The 16,256-nt window shown below is 36.1% G+C and overlaps 1 protein-coding gene across 1 annotated transcript; it reads left to right on the forward strand.

Moving 5' to 3' along the window:
• Positions 1-9,482: 9,482 nt before the first annotated feature.
• On the forward strand, positions 9,483-15,774 carry LOC110465008. The gene is made up of 3 exons (XM_021520550.1): positions 9,483-9,589; positions 12,063-12,168; positions 14,039-15,774. The coding sequence occupies exons 2-3, from the start codon at positions 12,072-12,074 to the stop codon at positions 14,674-14,676; spliced, it is 735 nt and encodes a 244-aa protein (XP_021376225.1). The 5' UTR covers positions 9,483-9,589; positions 12,063-12,071; the 3' UTR covers positions 14,677-15,774.
• The last annotated feature ends 482 nt before the right edge of the window (positions 15,775-16,256 follow it).

The following is a 16,256-nucleotide window of genomic DNA, read 5'->3' on the forward strand; positions in this document are numbered from 1 at the left end:
AAGTACTTCCAGGGGAATATGTCTTCTCAGGAGCAGTAAAGTCTTTAGCAAGATTTACATTTGCTTTCCTGTATATAACAAGCAGATCTCATAAAAATGATTTGTATTCATTTTACCAGCAAATGTGTCTTAAAGCAAGTATAAAGGAGAAGCAAAAGGAGGGGTGTTTAGCTGTAGTCTACACTGATGGTGTTAATCCTGATGACATTCCGTTACAATTTCAAGGTGAAATCATCATCCATGCATCTGATAGATCAAAAGACACAATAAATGCTCTGATCAAAAAGCTTGAAAGCAAACTTTATTTGAGAGAAGCCAAGGAGAAAAAAGTTCATTGAAGAAAATTTTGAAAAAGCTGAAGAATTGGAAAAAAGCTAAATGGTAGATTCTACCACTAGTTTTCACGGATTCGGTACCTGGCATAATCTTTACATTTTTAAAGTTAACAGAAAAGCCTCCTCCCCCCCCCCCCCCAAAAAAAACCCCCCCCCCCCCCCCCCCCAAAAAAAACCCTGCTCCCCTACAAAACAAATTTAATCTGGATCATACCACAACAAAAGTAACAACAAGAAAAGGGATGACTGTTAGTGCTGTAATGTTATAAATTACGGTTTACTGTTGTGTTTGATTTATATAAAAAAGATGTGATTATGTAAGTTTGTTATTTATACATATGTAAGTACTTTCTCCTGAAGGAACTTAAATTGTGTAGCTTGCCACATGATTGTACAAAATGTCATTTATCTCCAACAGTGTAAATAGTGCTTTTTCGACAAAATGCTGATCACAAGGATGCCCTGGTATTGCCTCTTTTTTAGTCCGTCCGTCTTTCAGTCCGAGAAATTTGTCCAGGGCTTATTTTCTATAATATTTCACCTGGAGTAACCAGATTTTGTGAACAAGGACATCTTGGAATGGCGAAGTACAGAGTGCAAGAATTAGGTAACTGTGACCTTAGACTTGACCTTTACTCTTAAAATGTGTTTGTCCAGAGCATATCTTCTATACTATTTCACCTGGAGTTACCAGATTTGGTGTACAAAGACATCTTGGAATGCAGAGTGCATTTAGAATTAGGTCACTGTGACCTATGACTTGACCTTAAACCTTAACTTTTGAAAAAAATCAATTTCAAGTCTCTGAGCTCTGTCAAAATTGGTTATCAGGAATGGATTCTATTCCAAAGCCTCTTCAATTTTATTTTGGACATAGGAACCTATCACAACTGAGAAAAATATATGTTTTTGCACCTAAATCTATCTATTATATCTTTTAGGAATTATTTTCTTGTTTGCAATGAGTATCATTTGGTTTCAAGAGGAGCAGGACGATTCAGACTTTGGACGGTTGCCCTGATCTCATTGTGACATACACTTTACATGTATTATATTGCCTTGTGCGATATGAATGTCAATGATTTTGATTAAACATTATATTGTGCATTGTGGTTTGGATGCATAACCCAAGTTTGCTCTTTAAGGATACTATGTTACTTAGATTTCTCTAGATTAATGACGGGGTGTCGTCATTTTAGCAGGAAACGTTCTCCTTGACATATTTAAAGGGACCCCATTAATCTTTTCCTTTGTTTATACATGTATCTCATGTATTTTGCATAATGACACATAATGACACATGACACATAATGACATATGACACATGATGACATATAATGACACATGACACATAATGACACATGACACATAATGACATATGACACATGATGACATATAATGACACATGACACATAATGACACATGACACATACTGACACATAATGACACATGACACATGATGACTTATAATGACACATAATGACACATGACACATACTGACACATGATGACACATAATGACACATAACACATACTGACATGACACATAATAACATAATGACATATGACACATAATGACACATGACACATGATGACACATAATGACACATGATGACACATCCTGACACATGATGACACATATTGACACATGACACATACTGACATGACACATAATAACCCAATGACATATGACACATAATGACACATGACACAGACTTACACATGATGACACATAATGACACATGATGACATATAATGAAACATAATGACACATGACACATACTGACATGACACATAATAACATAATGACATATGACACATAATGGCACATGACACATGATGACACATAATGACACATAATACATACTGACATGACACATAATAACCCAATGACATATGACACATAATGACACATGACACAGACTTACACATGATGACACATAATGACACATAACACATGCTGACATGACACATAATAACATAATGACATATGACACATAATGGCACATGACACATGATGACACATAATGACACATGATGACATATAATGAAACATAATGACACATGACACATACTGACATGACACATAATAACCCAATGACATATGACACATAATGACACATGACACATTCTGACACATGATGACACATAATGACACATGATGACATATAATGACACATGACACATGACACATAATGACACATGATGACATATAATGACATATAATGACACATGACACACACTGACACATAATGACACATGACACATGATTACACATAATGACACATACTGACATATAATGACACATGACACATGACACATAATGACACATGATGACACATAATGACACATAATGACACATACTGACACATAATGACACATGACACATGATGACTTATAATGACACATAATGACACATAATGACACATGATGACATATAATGACATATAATGACACATGACACATACTGACACATGATGACACATAACACATACTGACATGACACATAATAACACAATGACATGACACATAATGACACATGACACATGATGACACATACTGACACATAATGACACATGATGACACATAAAGACACATATTGACCCATGACACATAATGACACATCAATGTTGAGGTCGAATAACAAATTGTTAACACTTATGTATTCTCATTTTTTTCTCTAAGGAATACAAAACCTGTCTATTTGTACCTGCAGGCCGTGAGACAGTGATAATATAACCTGTGATTTGAATATTAGTTAAACACAGTTGTGATGTCATCCTTTATTCTTGTTGTTCATTATATATAGAAGAATGTACAAAGAAATACCTGTTGCTGTCCATTATAGTTGTTTGATAATGGACAGTTGCAGGTAACAAAAATGCCTTTACATATATATATAAGCACCAGCAAATTTGAGAAGAAAATCAACGATATATTTATTCAACAAATGGATTTACTAGACATATATGTATGTACCACAGACTTAGATAGCATCTAATTCTGATCTAATTCCAGGTATACAGTACATTAAATATTATCCATCGAAACGCCACAGATAGTTATATTTCATCCATAGACAATCCAGCTGACCATTATAATTACCACTGTTGATTTTTATTGAGGAAAAATGTAATTTCAGAACAAATTCATCCAACTGAATGCTGTTAAACTTGCTTGATGAGGGAATACGGTAATCCAGTAATTATTTTGAAGTATGAATATTGATGGAATGGGAAAAAAATTGCAGCTGATTCAGGAATATTCCTACAAATCCTCTGACACACAATGATCCATACTTGGAGGTAGGATAGCTGATTAATCCAATTAACATTTCCTGATGTTTCAGGAATACAGTGGTTATGTCCTGGAACTGTCGACACCAGTGTTGGTTAAGGTGTTTTACTAGAGGTTTTAACATGTGTATGTTAAATGGCCGTCACAACTCCGATGGGAATAACTTCACTTGTATTTCTACAAAAGGGAGATCTGTAGTTGATTATATGCTCGTTCCCCATGACCATTTGACGTGTTTTACAGACTTTAAAGTGCTTACTATGTCTGACGTAATACATGACGCTGGCGGTATTGTCCCTACAGCTTACCCAGACCATTCCCTCCTAATTTGTACAGTGAACATACCTAATGATGGAGTAGGTTTGGACAACGTAAGCAATTTAGGCGACCGCGTTAATGTTCCCGTCACACGCAAACGGTACCATGCCAAGAAAGTTCCGAATGACTTTCTCATCGGAGATAAGTACACAGCGGATATAAACGCCACTATTCAACGCATTGAGAATCAGCTAATAAACGGCTCCACCGTTAACTCTGCGTACGATGAATTTGTAAGCTTTTTGCATCAAGAAATGGACAACTCGGGAATGCGTATATATAACAAATCTAAAGTGCGACCCAACCAGAAATCACTGTATAAACCGTACTGGGATCAATCACTACAAGACAAGTGGAATTCTGTGCGCGAAAAGGAACGCGATTGGCTTAAGTGCTTGGACATACACAAATCTACAAAAGCCCAGCTTAAGCGTGCTTTTTGTACAGAACGCAATATCTTTGATAAGCTACATAGAAAAATCAAAAGACAATATCAAGCGAAACAACTAAGGGATTTACAAAGTAAACTTGAACAACCGAACTCCAGGGATTTCTGGCGGGATATCGGTAAAATTGGGATTGTTAACGAGCGAACATCAACGATACCGTTGGAAGTCAAAGATAGTGAGGGTAACATAATTAGCGACACTCGACTTGTACTAGAACGTTGGCGATCAGACTACGAAAGCCTTTATGCAACAGACGGATCTGAGAAATCATTTGATGACGCCCATCTCCGTTCGATACAAGAACATGTTACCAACAATACCGTGCCCATTAAACATAACTTTGACATCTCTGAACTAAACCTACCTATACAACGTCATGAGATCGCGGACGCCATATGGAGAAAAAAATCAAACAAAGCGACAGGAATAGATAGTATCCCGGCGGAAGTTTTAAAAAACAATGCTTGTATTGATATTATACACACTTTAATTACACATTGTTTTAACCACGGAGTTGTTCCGGATCAGTGGAAACAAGGAATCATTAATCCGATTGTGAAACCGAATTCTACGGAACATGGAAATCCGTTAACATACCGTGGCATAACTTTACTATCCGTACCTTGTAAGGTGTATTGTGATATTCTCAATCGTCGACTAAGCAATTGGCTTGAACAGCATAACATCCTTCACGACGCTCAAAATGGTTTTCGGAAAGATAGGAGTTGCCAGGAGCATGTATACTCTCTATATAATGTTGTAAAGAACAGGATTAACACGAAACAATCTACGCACTCATGTTTTATTGACCTACGTAAAGCGTTTGACACTGTTGATCGAGAGTGCTTGTGGTATAAACTTCTACAGACTGGAATTAAAGGTTCAATATACAACGCAGTCTTCGCACTCTACGACAACGTCACTTCCTGTGTACGCGTCAATAGCTTGCATACTGATTGGCTATCGGTGTCACGTGGTGTAAAACAGGGCTGTTTGGCTTCGCCGACATTATTCGCGATTTATATTAACGACCTGATTGAGGAATTAAATGCGTCTGGCCTTGGGCTTGATATTGACGGTGTTAGTCTTAGCGGTCTTTTTTACGCTGACGATATAGTGCTGATGACGTCATCAGAGGAACATCTCCAGTCGCTTTTAAATATAGTGTCATCTTGGTGCACTAGATGGCGACTGTCAGTTAACGCTGGGAAATCAAAGATAGTCCATTTCAGACCTTCTAATGTACCGCCAACTCAATTTCCATTTCGCTGTGACGGACACTCTTTAGAACGGATGGATCGCTATAAGTATTTGGGTCTCTGGTTTGACGATCATGCAAAAATGGATATAGCCGTGACGGAATTAGCGAAGTCTGCTAGTCGTGCGCTTGGATTACTCACTTCAAAGTTCTATTACGCGGGAGGAATGACATATTCTGTTTTCACTAAACTATATGAAAGCCTGGTCCAACCTATCCTTCTTTACTGCTCAGCGATATGGGGCCAGTGTGAGCAAAAACAGATAAACAAGGTTCAAAATCGCGCGATGAAAGTTTTTCTTGGTGCTACAAAAAACACATCCAACATTGGAGTGAAAGGCGATATGGGATGGTTATCTCTCCTCAGTAAACAGAGGACTGAAGTTTTTAAATTATACTGTCGTGTCGGATCTGCGGACCCTAATCGGCTTTTAAACAAAATACATGTGTGGTCTAAACGAAGACGTTACTCGTGGGAATCCCGTGTACTTAAACTTGGGAATAAATACAACATTGTTGACATTTTAGAATCCGGTACCAAACTTACTCCGTCGGCCATGAAAGTAATAAGGACAAAGGTAAAACTAATAGACGAAAGTGAATGGTTTGGTAATCTCTGGAACGACCGCGGATTGGTAAACGGTAATAAGTTACGGACTTACCGGAAATTCAAAAAAGATTCAAAACCGGAGCATTATGTTCGACAATACATGCCTAGGCCTTACCGGAGCGTTCTGACCAAATTGCGATGTGGCAGTGCTGCCCTTATGATCGAGACTGGTCGTTTTAACAGTCCCCCGACCCCCCTTAATGAACGTTTTTGTCCATTTTGTCCACACACCGTGGAAACAGAAGTTCATTTTTTATGTGAATGTCCTATTTATAGTGACTTGCGTTTTATTCTGTTTTACCGTATGAGACAATTATGTGATACTTTTAATATCTGTGATAATGATGAAAAGTTTAATTTGTTGATGGACAATGTAGATATTCAATATTTCTTAGGCAAGACTGTATTTTTAATGTTCCGCAGGCGGAGAGTATTTTTATGAAATTTCTACCTATTTTAGTGGTTATTATTATTTATTAAATAGGTTATAATCTGTCTTAACACTTAAATGTACGTATATTGTTATTTTGGTTACAATATTTTACTTGTACATTATATCATTATATATTGCAACGTTAGTAGCTATTTTATGCTGCACGACTAATTTCAAAGTGTGTATTATCGTTTATTAAGTGTCTCATAAGCCAGTAACGGCTGGATGTTAATATAGTTTTACCTGTATTTGTAATATATTGACTTATTTGATTTATGTATATTAACATGTGACACTATAATAAAATATTTTATTGATTGATTGATTGATTGGTTTTAATTGATTTACACTTTGCTTCAGTAATTTGTTCAGTAAACTTTCCTTCTTGTTCTCTTTTCGATGTGTTGTCTTAATCAACATTTCATTACATTAAAATTCTTCAATAGTGATGTTGACAGCAGTATGACGTGGTCTTCTGAGAATTACATGTTCTCCTTTGAAATTACCAAGCTGGACTGACTCACAAATCCTCAAGATTCACTATATCCACAGAATAAGATTAGCTATCTAAATCCATGCTATATCATTATTTTTCTTAAATGTCACAATGGATATAGATATTGACGTAGATAATTACAATTAACGACAATGTAACATGCATAAGGTCAAATTCCATCTAAATGTCATATAAACTTGTTTTGTATTAAGACACACTTGAGTTGCTAGATATGAACAATTCGAAATATAAATTTGATAATAGATGGTCAAATTAAAGTTTTTGATGAATAAGCAATTATTTACACAATTATTTTCAGCACTAATTTATTACAAAATTTCTGTGTGATAACATTCAGATGTGTATTGTGTCTATTAGGTTAATAAACATTGAAGTTTATATTTTGAACAGTTTGACCACATATTCTGATTTCAGAAATAAAAATATATGTTAATTATAATATTGTGAATGAAGAAAGAAAAATAGTTAATCGCTCCAATGTTACAATTTTTTTTAAAGAAGAACAAAATACACTAGTTTGATTTGTTGTTTCACAATGATAAACCGGCCAGTTGATGGAAATTGTGTTATTTGCAGCTACATTGTACGTATAAATCACAGGTTGTGTATTTTCATTATCATTTATTTTGAGTACCCTGGTATGGATTGCAATTTTCGGGTACACAGGAATAAATCTGTTTCCCGTTCAGTGGATATCAGTGTAATTTCCGAAGATATTATACTGACTTTGTAGTCCTGGCAGATGAGAACAAAATACAGAGAGGGTGGAGATCTAGAGCAACTAGTGTACAGAGTGAAATTGAAAGAAAACTGTATGAAATGGAAATTTAGAAGCAGTTAAGATTTGTTTATGTTTAGTTTTCCTGTAAAAATGTTTACCTTGAACTTTAAACAGTGCAGTATACTATGAAATTCATTCCTTATTTTCTATCAACGTGTTTACTTTTCAAATTTGTGTTTTAATTCCGTCAACAGCAGACAGTCCACTTTTGCAAAAAAACAATGGACTGTCTGATTTAATAAAGGGTTCCTAGGTGTCCATTATAATATTACACTGTATTTAATAATATTTCGAGACTCCTTTGCAATATTGCATATTTAGATTATTGTAACATTTGGACTGGTGTAGTAGAACATTAGTATTTTGAAGTGTTCCCTGATTCGACAAGTTAATTATTCCTATTTACATATAACAAAAAATTAAAATTTATTTCGTCTTTCGTCCTCATTACATAACCAATATATCTATTCACCTGTAATTGAGCTTTCGATTATGTACAGGTATACACCTAATCAGTTACCTTCAGAAACTTGTATTGCTACATGCCCGGGGGCACAGACCTGGGATACTTGCCCCAGTCCAGAATGAAACTGTACTCCAGATAACAGATTCATGTTATATTAGTGTTACAGCCTCATTGGATAATTAATTAATAGTGTATGTTTCCATCTGGGTTTCGATTCAAATTCAAAATTTTCACAAACTTTCCCTCCAAGCTTAGGTGACCCACGGAATTGGATTAGAATATAAGTCTGTGGGTGACCATATTGTTTTCATTGAGGCCAACTTATCTCCAGCAAGAATTAGACAGCCTAAAAGAATTATCAACTTGTGGAAAAGGTGAACATGGACATTTTAAATCATCAGCAGCTAGTCACACTGGAAGAATTAAAGCAACTTTTTAAAGCTTGAATACAAAATTTGGTTAAAAATCATGTGCCAACCAAAGTGACCAGCAAAAATATTGCAACCAATGCAATGGGCTAACTCTCAGATAAATTATTTCCGCAAAACGAAAGAGAGGCTCTATAACAAATTAATTAAGATTAGGACAGGTACACGAAATACATGCAGTTACATATCAATCTATGTCCATGCCTTATAATTTGTTGAAAGTTTTTATTAAGCAACATCAGATCCAAAAACCTACCATATATCATATAACTACTTATATTATAACAAAGTTCGAAGAACGATTTCCAGTCTACAGGGACCTGAGAATTTGTTACAGCTAACATTTGGACCTTAAAAAAAAAAAAAAAGTGTTCAGCGTAATTTTACATATTTTAGGGGTTTAGATCGACTTGTCATTTTTACCGAAAGTCGATCTAAACCTAAAACATGTAAAATTACTCTGAACACCTTAGTTTAGGTCCAAATATAGTTGTAACAAATTTTCAGGTCCCTGTGGTCCAGTCCGTCAAACCGAAGCAATTTCACTACCGGGCTCTCCCGGTTTGTACGACGCACTACCAGGCTAGAATAGTACAACTTGATGGGATGTAAACATTAAAACGTTTTAAGTACCTGGAATTCGAAGTTCACCATAGAGCTACTGCGTCGCAAGTTTGACAGACATTGGCATAAGACAGGTTTGTATGAATTTCTGTACTTTTCAGCTGTTGCAATATTTCTTTTAAGTTCATAACAAGCAAAACGCATATTTTTATACTGGTTTACTACCTCCAGCATACAGCTTACCGTGCACACATCGATCTTCAAAGGCTCAAAAGTCAAACACACCATCACACCACATGCTCACAGGGGTTCGTTACAAATGTCTGAAATAAACATATGCTATACTGATAAACACATGCACGTGCATGTGTATGTGTGCTGTGATCATGACCCATATCAGTACATAGCATATGTGTATTTCATGTATTTGTAACGTACCCCTGTGATCGCGCGCGATCAGGGGGACATCCCGCCCCCAGACAGCCAGAGTGAACAGGTGGCAAGGATAACACTGGTAAATGAGTCCTAATTCATATAATAGGACAACATTAGCAACCAACGTCACAGCACCCTGGTGTCATCGGTTTTCGACGGTGTAAGAGCAAAATCGCTTTTTGACGAACCATGTCAAATAAATTTATTCCAAGCCTATGGCCAGTTAAGTCATTTACTATTATTGCCCTAATTCTATAAAAGATCAATTATAATATTTGATAATACACCGCTAGAAAATGTCAACAAACATGGTGACTGCCTAACTTGTGTGCTTGCGTACTACGTCATCAGTATTCGACGGTCATACTTTCCACTGTACGGTGGCAAAATAGGACAGAAAAAAGTTAACTCCAACGTAAACTGTTTAACTATATATCTGTTTGAGGCAAATAAATCTCATTAACTTCAGAAATTAGCACGGAATAGTCATTTTAAACAGTTTAAAACATTTCAAAGATTTTTCGATGGTAACTTTTTGTTTTCATAGCAAGGAAAAGTTAGTTACTGCTCAACCCTCTCCCTCAGTCCCTGGTACGATCATGAGAGAAGAAATTGTCACCAATTTGTTCCCCTCTTTATTGACTTTTTACCTAAAATAAGGGAAGTATCTTTTATTTATGTCTCCGAATAAAAGGAAATGAACTTATTCAACAAGATGTCGGTACGAAAGCAAACTAAAATTCTGCGAATCGCGTACGCAATGATAAGCTGACATCTCTTGGCTTACATTTTTTTTCTGAACTGTGTCTCCGCCCACATTTGTCACGTGATTTTGAAGGAGCTGTATGACAGCAAAGCAGACGAGAAGTCACAAACACTTTCAGGCTAATTTCATGGGTCTTTAAGGGTGTTAAACTTGGTGTAATTTTGGAATTATGCAAAACGGGGTTTAAACACTACGTTACGGTAAAAGTAGAAGTTACTTACAGTACAGATAATTTTTCCTAAAAAAAAGAAGAGAATTGTTGCAAGTGTGCCGGCGTCAAAACATAGCCTCCGTGATCACCCCTGACATGACCCGCAAGCGTACACGCGACCCGGAAATAAACGACCGTCGAAAACTGAACACGGGAGAATATTACTGTAAGCTTAGATGTAATCAGCACTTGAACAGTTGAAGACAGGAAAAAGAATTGATATGGGTAATAATCCTGCATTTGTGTAACAGTTACCCATTTTAGTAACAATTTAATTACTGAAATGGGGAATAAAGTGAAACGAAAACAAATCTTTTCTTTTATAGGGATTGAGGCGCATTTTTTTTAATTTTCATATCGACATAAAAAAAAAAAACCCATTCAATCCATATATTTACTTTTTTACTATAGAACAATTGCCTAATTGTATTTATTTGTTCTTAAATAATAAATTTACTGCGTTTAGTATATATGCGTCATATCCTTTAAAAGACATTGGCGGAACAGCTCTATTTAAAAATTAGTGCCAATAATTAACCGTAGTCATTTAAGCATTTGACGTAGGGGCATTCTTCTTGTTATTTGAAGCAAAGCGACAAAACTCTCATTGAACAAGGTTAATCTATGACCTCGTAAGTAAACCACGTCACGAGAGTTTTTGCTTTCATACATACTCAAACGAAATGCATTTCTGAAGGTAATGTTCATATAGTGGGTTGCAGCGCAAATGTAAATGTAACTTTATGAACATAAAAGGGCGACATTCTTTCAACATAATCCAATAAAAAGTACAATGAGGTACGATAACCCAATGATGAAGCGGGTTGGCTGACCGACCCTGTCAAGACAATGCTCCCTGTCCAGTGAAAGGGTTAAAAGGCATTGATTGGTAAAGATCATTTGACTGTCGAATTGGCAGGAGATAACTTGACTAGTCATTGAACTATGGTCATGCCATTATAAGTTACCGAAATAACTACATGTATATCCTTTTTAATGATCAGCATGTGAACAATATTACTACAATTTCCTCATGAACTGTGTCTATTTTTTGGGGATAAATCTGTTCACATCTTTTCAGCAATGTTTTAAGTACACAGTTATTTCGGACTAGCTAGGGTAATAACCACATACAAGGAAACCCTGCGGTTAATTATCTTTATAAAAGATATTTCTTGTTTCTTGATGAACAAAGCTGTTCCACATGATGAGTAGTGTGCTGAACAGTGAATGGGATGGAGATGAAGACTTATCTTGTGATGCTGCACCAACAATGAATTCCACTCCTGGAGAACTTGGAGGTAGGTAAACTGAAGTTATCTGGGATTCAAATTTCTCTTACTCTAGACTGGTGTATCTGCACTTTTTCTGGTGTGAAATATCCTTTTCTCCCACCTTTCACAAGTGTGCCTCCCGGTTTACAAGCTGGGAAAGATCAGCTTGCATTGTCACCCCCTAGCCTAGGCAAGTCAGCAGTCAGATATTGGAGAAAAACAATCTTCCCCTACCTTGAGCGTGTAACAGAGAAGTCTCCAACCCTTGGGGTGATTTGTTTTTGGTAATGTCTAACCCTCGGCAGAGCCTCAGATTAATTAGACAACCAAAATACATCACCCCTCGGGTAGGAGATTTCTCTGTCACACCGTCAAGGTAGGGGAAGATTTTATTAGTCTTACCCTAGGGTTGAGACAGGTGATTCCCCTATTCATTACAATTGTGTGACGTCACGTCAACAATACAATGATATCACATCAACATTGCATCAACGTCACGACAACCCTGTATTGAGCCTGTAATATTAGCATTACATTATTTATATGATACACAATGGCATGGGTGAGCAGCTGGGGAAGAGAAAAAGAATCATTCACCCCCTTGAGGTGGGATTGGGAATCTCAACCCCCAGGGAAAGATTCTTAAGTTGCCAAACACGTGTCAAGGGGGAGAGAGAATATATAAATTTTATTATCAAGTACAGTATATTATTCCTCTGACCATCACAGTCTTGCCAGTATCCATATATATAGTAACACTTGAAATATTCTATCCACATGGATTGTCCTGCAAAATGAGGTAATTTTGATCTGTTGCCTATAGTCCATTGTCAGTTATCTATCGTCCATCATCCACTAATCATCGTTTATTGTCTGTCACCTGTCCCCTGTAAATCGTTTATCTTGAAACAATTTTTTCTCAATAAGTACTGGATAGATTTCAACTAAAAAAAAGTTTGGAAGTAATTTTTTCTGATGAGGATTCAGATTTGGAAAGGAAATATAGTTTGCCAATTTCTAAGTGTCCTTTAGAGGGCAAAGAAGGGGTTACGATTTTGGTCATTTTTGAATTCTTCTACATTTGTAATAAACCGACAGTTTAATAATTTTGATATTCATGAAATAGCAGCCCTAGTTCGTGTTCTACGAAGTCGCGAAGGGAAAGAAAAACTGCACAAAACGGGGCCACTAAGGGGTGCATTGAAATACATTAACTGTGCAATATTTGCATCTTTGAAATATCTTGTCGTTTGTTAAGTAATAAATCAGTTTTGACATGGTATGTTAAAAGGTTTGCTATAAATTAAATGACTTGAATACGTTAAAGTTCATTCAAACAAATTTGGTAAAACCCTCAAATTACTCTTTTCTGAAGAATCTAAGGCACCAACGTCATTGATTTTGGTAATCTTGTTGGGTGTTAATTCGTCCCTATTCTTTATTATATTCTTTTTCTACAGCTACTTAATTTCTGGATTGATTATTATGAAAGTAGTAAGCACACATAGCTGATAATATCGAGGGAATTCCACTTGCCCTTCCTTTGAGATTGCTTCTACTTACCTCTACATCTTGATCAATATATATATAAAACTGTGTACGTGATAAGTAAATTTGTTCTGTGATTGCAAATTCCTTTTATTATATCTTTTTCATGGGTGTTTTGACCTGATGTTTTAGTGGGAGTAGATGATAAAGTGCAGCCGGTGGCATATAATTACAGGGTTCTCCCCAATTTTTTTTAAGCTGATATGTTTCATTTGAAATCAACGTGCAAGACGGACACGCTAATATAATACCTTATCAAACTTGAGAGGGGGGGAGGGGGGTTGTTAATATTATGTTTAAATAGTTACTTTTATTTAATTATCACAGTTATAATTTATCTGTTTTGCAGGAAATCAACCAGATGATGATCAGGAGAGCTACAGCTTTGTCAGTCAATTATTTTCACCAAGAGAACGTCATGAATATAGCTACAAAATAAAATTAATTAAGAACTGGTTCAATCTTGAAGAGTTTGGTGATGTTTTGATGTTGTGCAGTGAAGAGGACAATGAGGATGCTGGAAAATACTGCAAATATCTACGGACACTACAGATGCGGGGTGGACCGGGGCAGTCAGGTGTCAATGTGAAAGCATCATTGATGGAAAACGAAGTACTTCCAGGGCAATCTGTCTTCTCAGGCCCAGAAAAGTCTTTAGCAAGATTTACATTTGATTTCCTGTATATAACAAGTAGAACTAATAAAAATGATTTGTACTCATTTTACCAGGATATGTGTCTTGCAGAAAGTGTACAGGAGGAGCAAAAGGAGGGGTGTTTAGCTGTAGTCTACACTGATGGTGTTAATCTTGATGACATTCCGTTACAATTTCAAGGTGAAATCATCATCCGTGCATCTGACAGATCAAAAGACACAAAAAATGCTCTGATCAAAAAGCTTGAGAGCAAACTTTATTTAAGAGAAGCCAAGGAGAAAAAGTTCATTGAAGAAAAATTTGAAGAAGCTGAAGAATTGGAAAATAGCTAAATGGTAGATTCTACCACTAGTTTTCACGGATTCGGTACCTGGCATAATCTTCACATTTTTAAAGTTAACAGAAAAGCATCCCCCCCCCAAAAAAAAAACCCCACCCTGCTCCTCTACAAAACAAGTTTAATCTGGATCATGCCACAACAAAAGTAACAACAAGAAAAGGGATGACTGTTAGTGCTGTAATGTTATAAATTACAGTATACTGTTGTGTTTGATTTATATAATAAAGATGTGATTATGTAAGTTTGTTATTTATACATACGTAAATAATTTCTCCTGAAGGAACTTTAATTGTGTAGCTCGCCACATGATTGTACAAAATGTCATTTATATCCAACAGTGTAAATAGTGCTTTTTCGACAAAATGCTGATCACAAGGATGCCCTGGTATTGTCTCTATTTAGTCTGTCCGTCTTTCAGTCCAAGAAGTTTGTCCAGGGCTTATTTTCTATACTATTTCACCTGGAGTTACCAGATTTGGTGTACAAAGACATCTTGGAATGGCGGAGTGCATTTAGAAGTAGCTATAGGTCACTGTGACCTTTGACTTGACCTTAACCCTTAACTTTTGAAAAAAATCAATTTCAAGTCTCTGTGCTCTGTCAAAATTGGTTATCAGGAATGGACTCTATTCCAAACGCCTCTTCAATTTTATTTTGGACATAGGAACCGAGAAAAATATATGTTTTTGCACCTAAATCTATCTATTATATCTTTTAAGAATTATTTTCTTGTTTGCAATGAGTATCATTTGGTTTCAAGAGGAGCAGGACAATTCAGACTTTGGGCGGTTGCCCTGATCTCATTGTGACATACACTGTACATGTATTATATTGCCTTGTGCGATATGAATGTCAACGATTTTGATTAAACATTATAGTGTGCATTGTGGTTTGGATGCGTAACCCAAGTTTGCTCTTTAAGGATAGTATGTTACTCAGATTTCCCTAGATTAATGACGGGGTGTCGTCATTTTAGCAGGAAACGTTCTCCTTGACATATTTAAAGGGACGCCATTAATCTTTTCCTTTGTTTATACATGTATCTCATGTATTTTGCATAATGACACATAATGACACATGACACATAATGACACATGACACATAACGACACATGACACATAATGACACATGATGACGTATAATGACACGACACATCATGACACATAATGACACAAGATGACACATGACACATAATGACACATCATAACTCATGATGACACATAATGACCCATGATGACATATAATGACACGACACATAATGACACATAATGACACATGATGACACATCACACATAATGACACATACTGACACATGACACATAACGACACATGACACATAATGACACATGATGACGTATAATGACACGACACATCATGACACATAATGACACATGATGACACATGACTTATAATGACACATGATGACACATGACACATGATGACACATAATGACACATGATGACACATAATGACACATGATGACATATAATGACACGACACATCATGACACATAATGACACATGATGACACATGACACATAATGACACATACTGACACATAATGACACATGAT

This window comes from Mizuhopecten yessoensis, unplaced genomic scaffold (assembly GCF_002113885.1).
Source record: "Mizuhopecten yessoensis strain PY_sf001 unplaced genomic scaffold, ASM211388v2 scaffold11047, whole genome shotgun sequence".
In the NCBI taxonomy this organism is placed as follows: domain Eukaryota; kingdom Metazoa; phylum Mollusca; class Bivalvia; order Pectinida; family Pectinidae; genus Mizuhopecten; species Mizuhopecten yessoensis.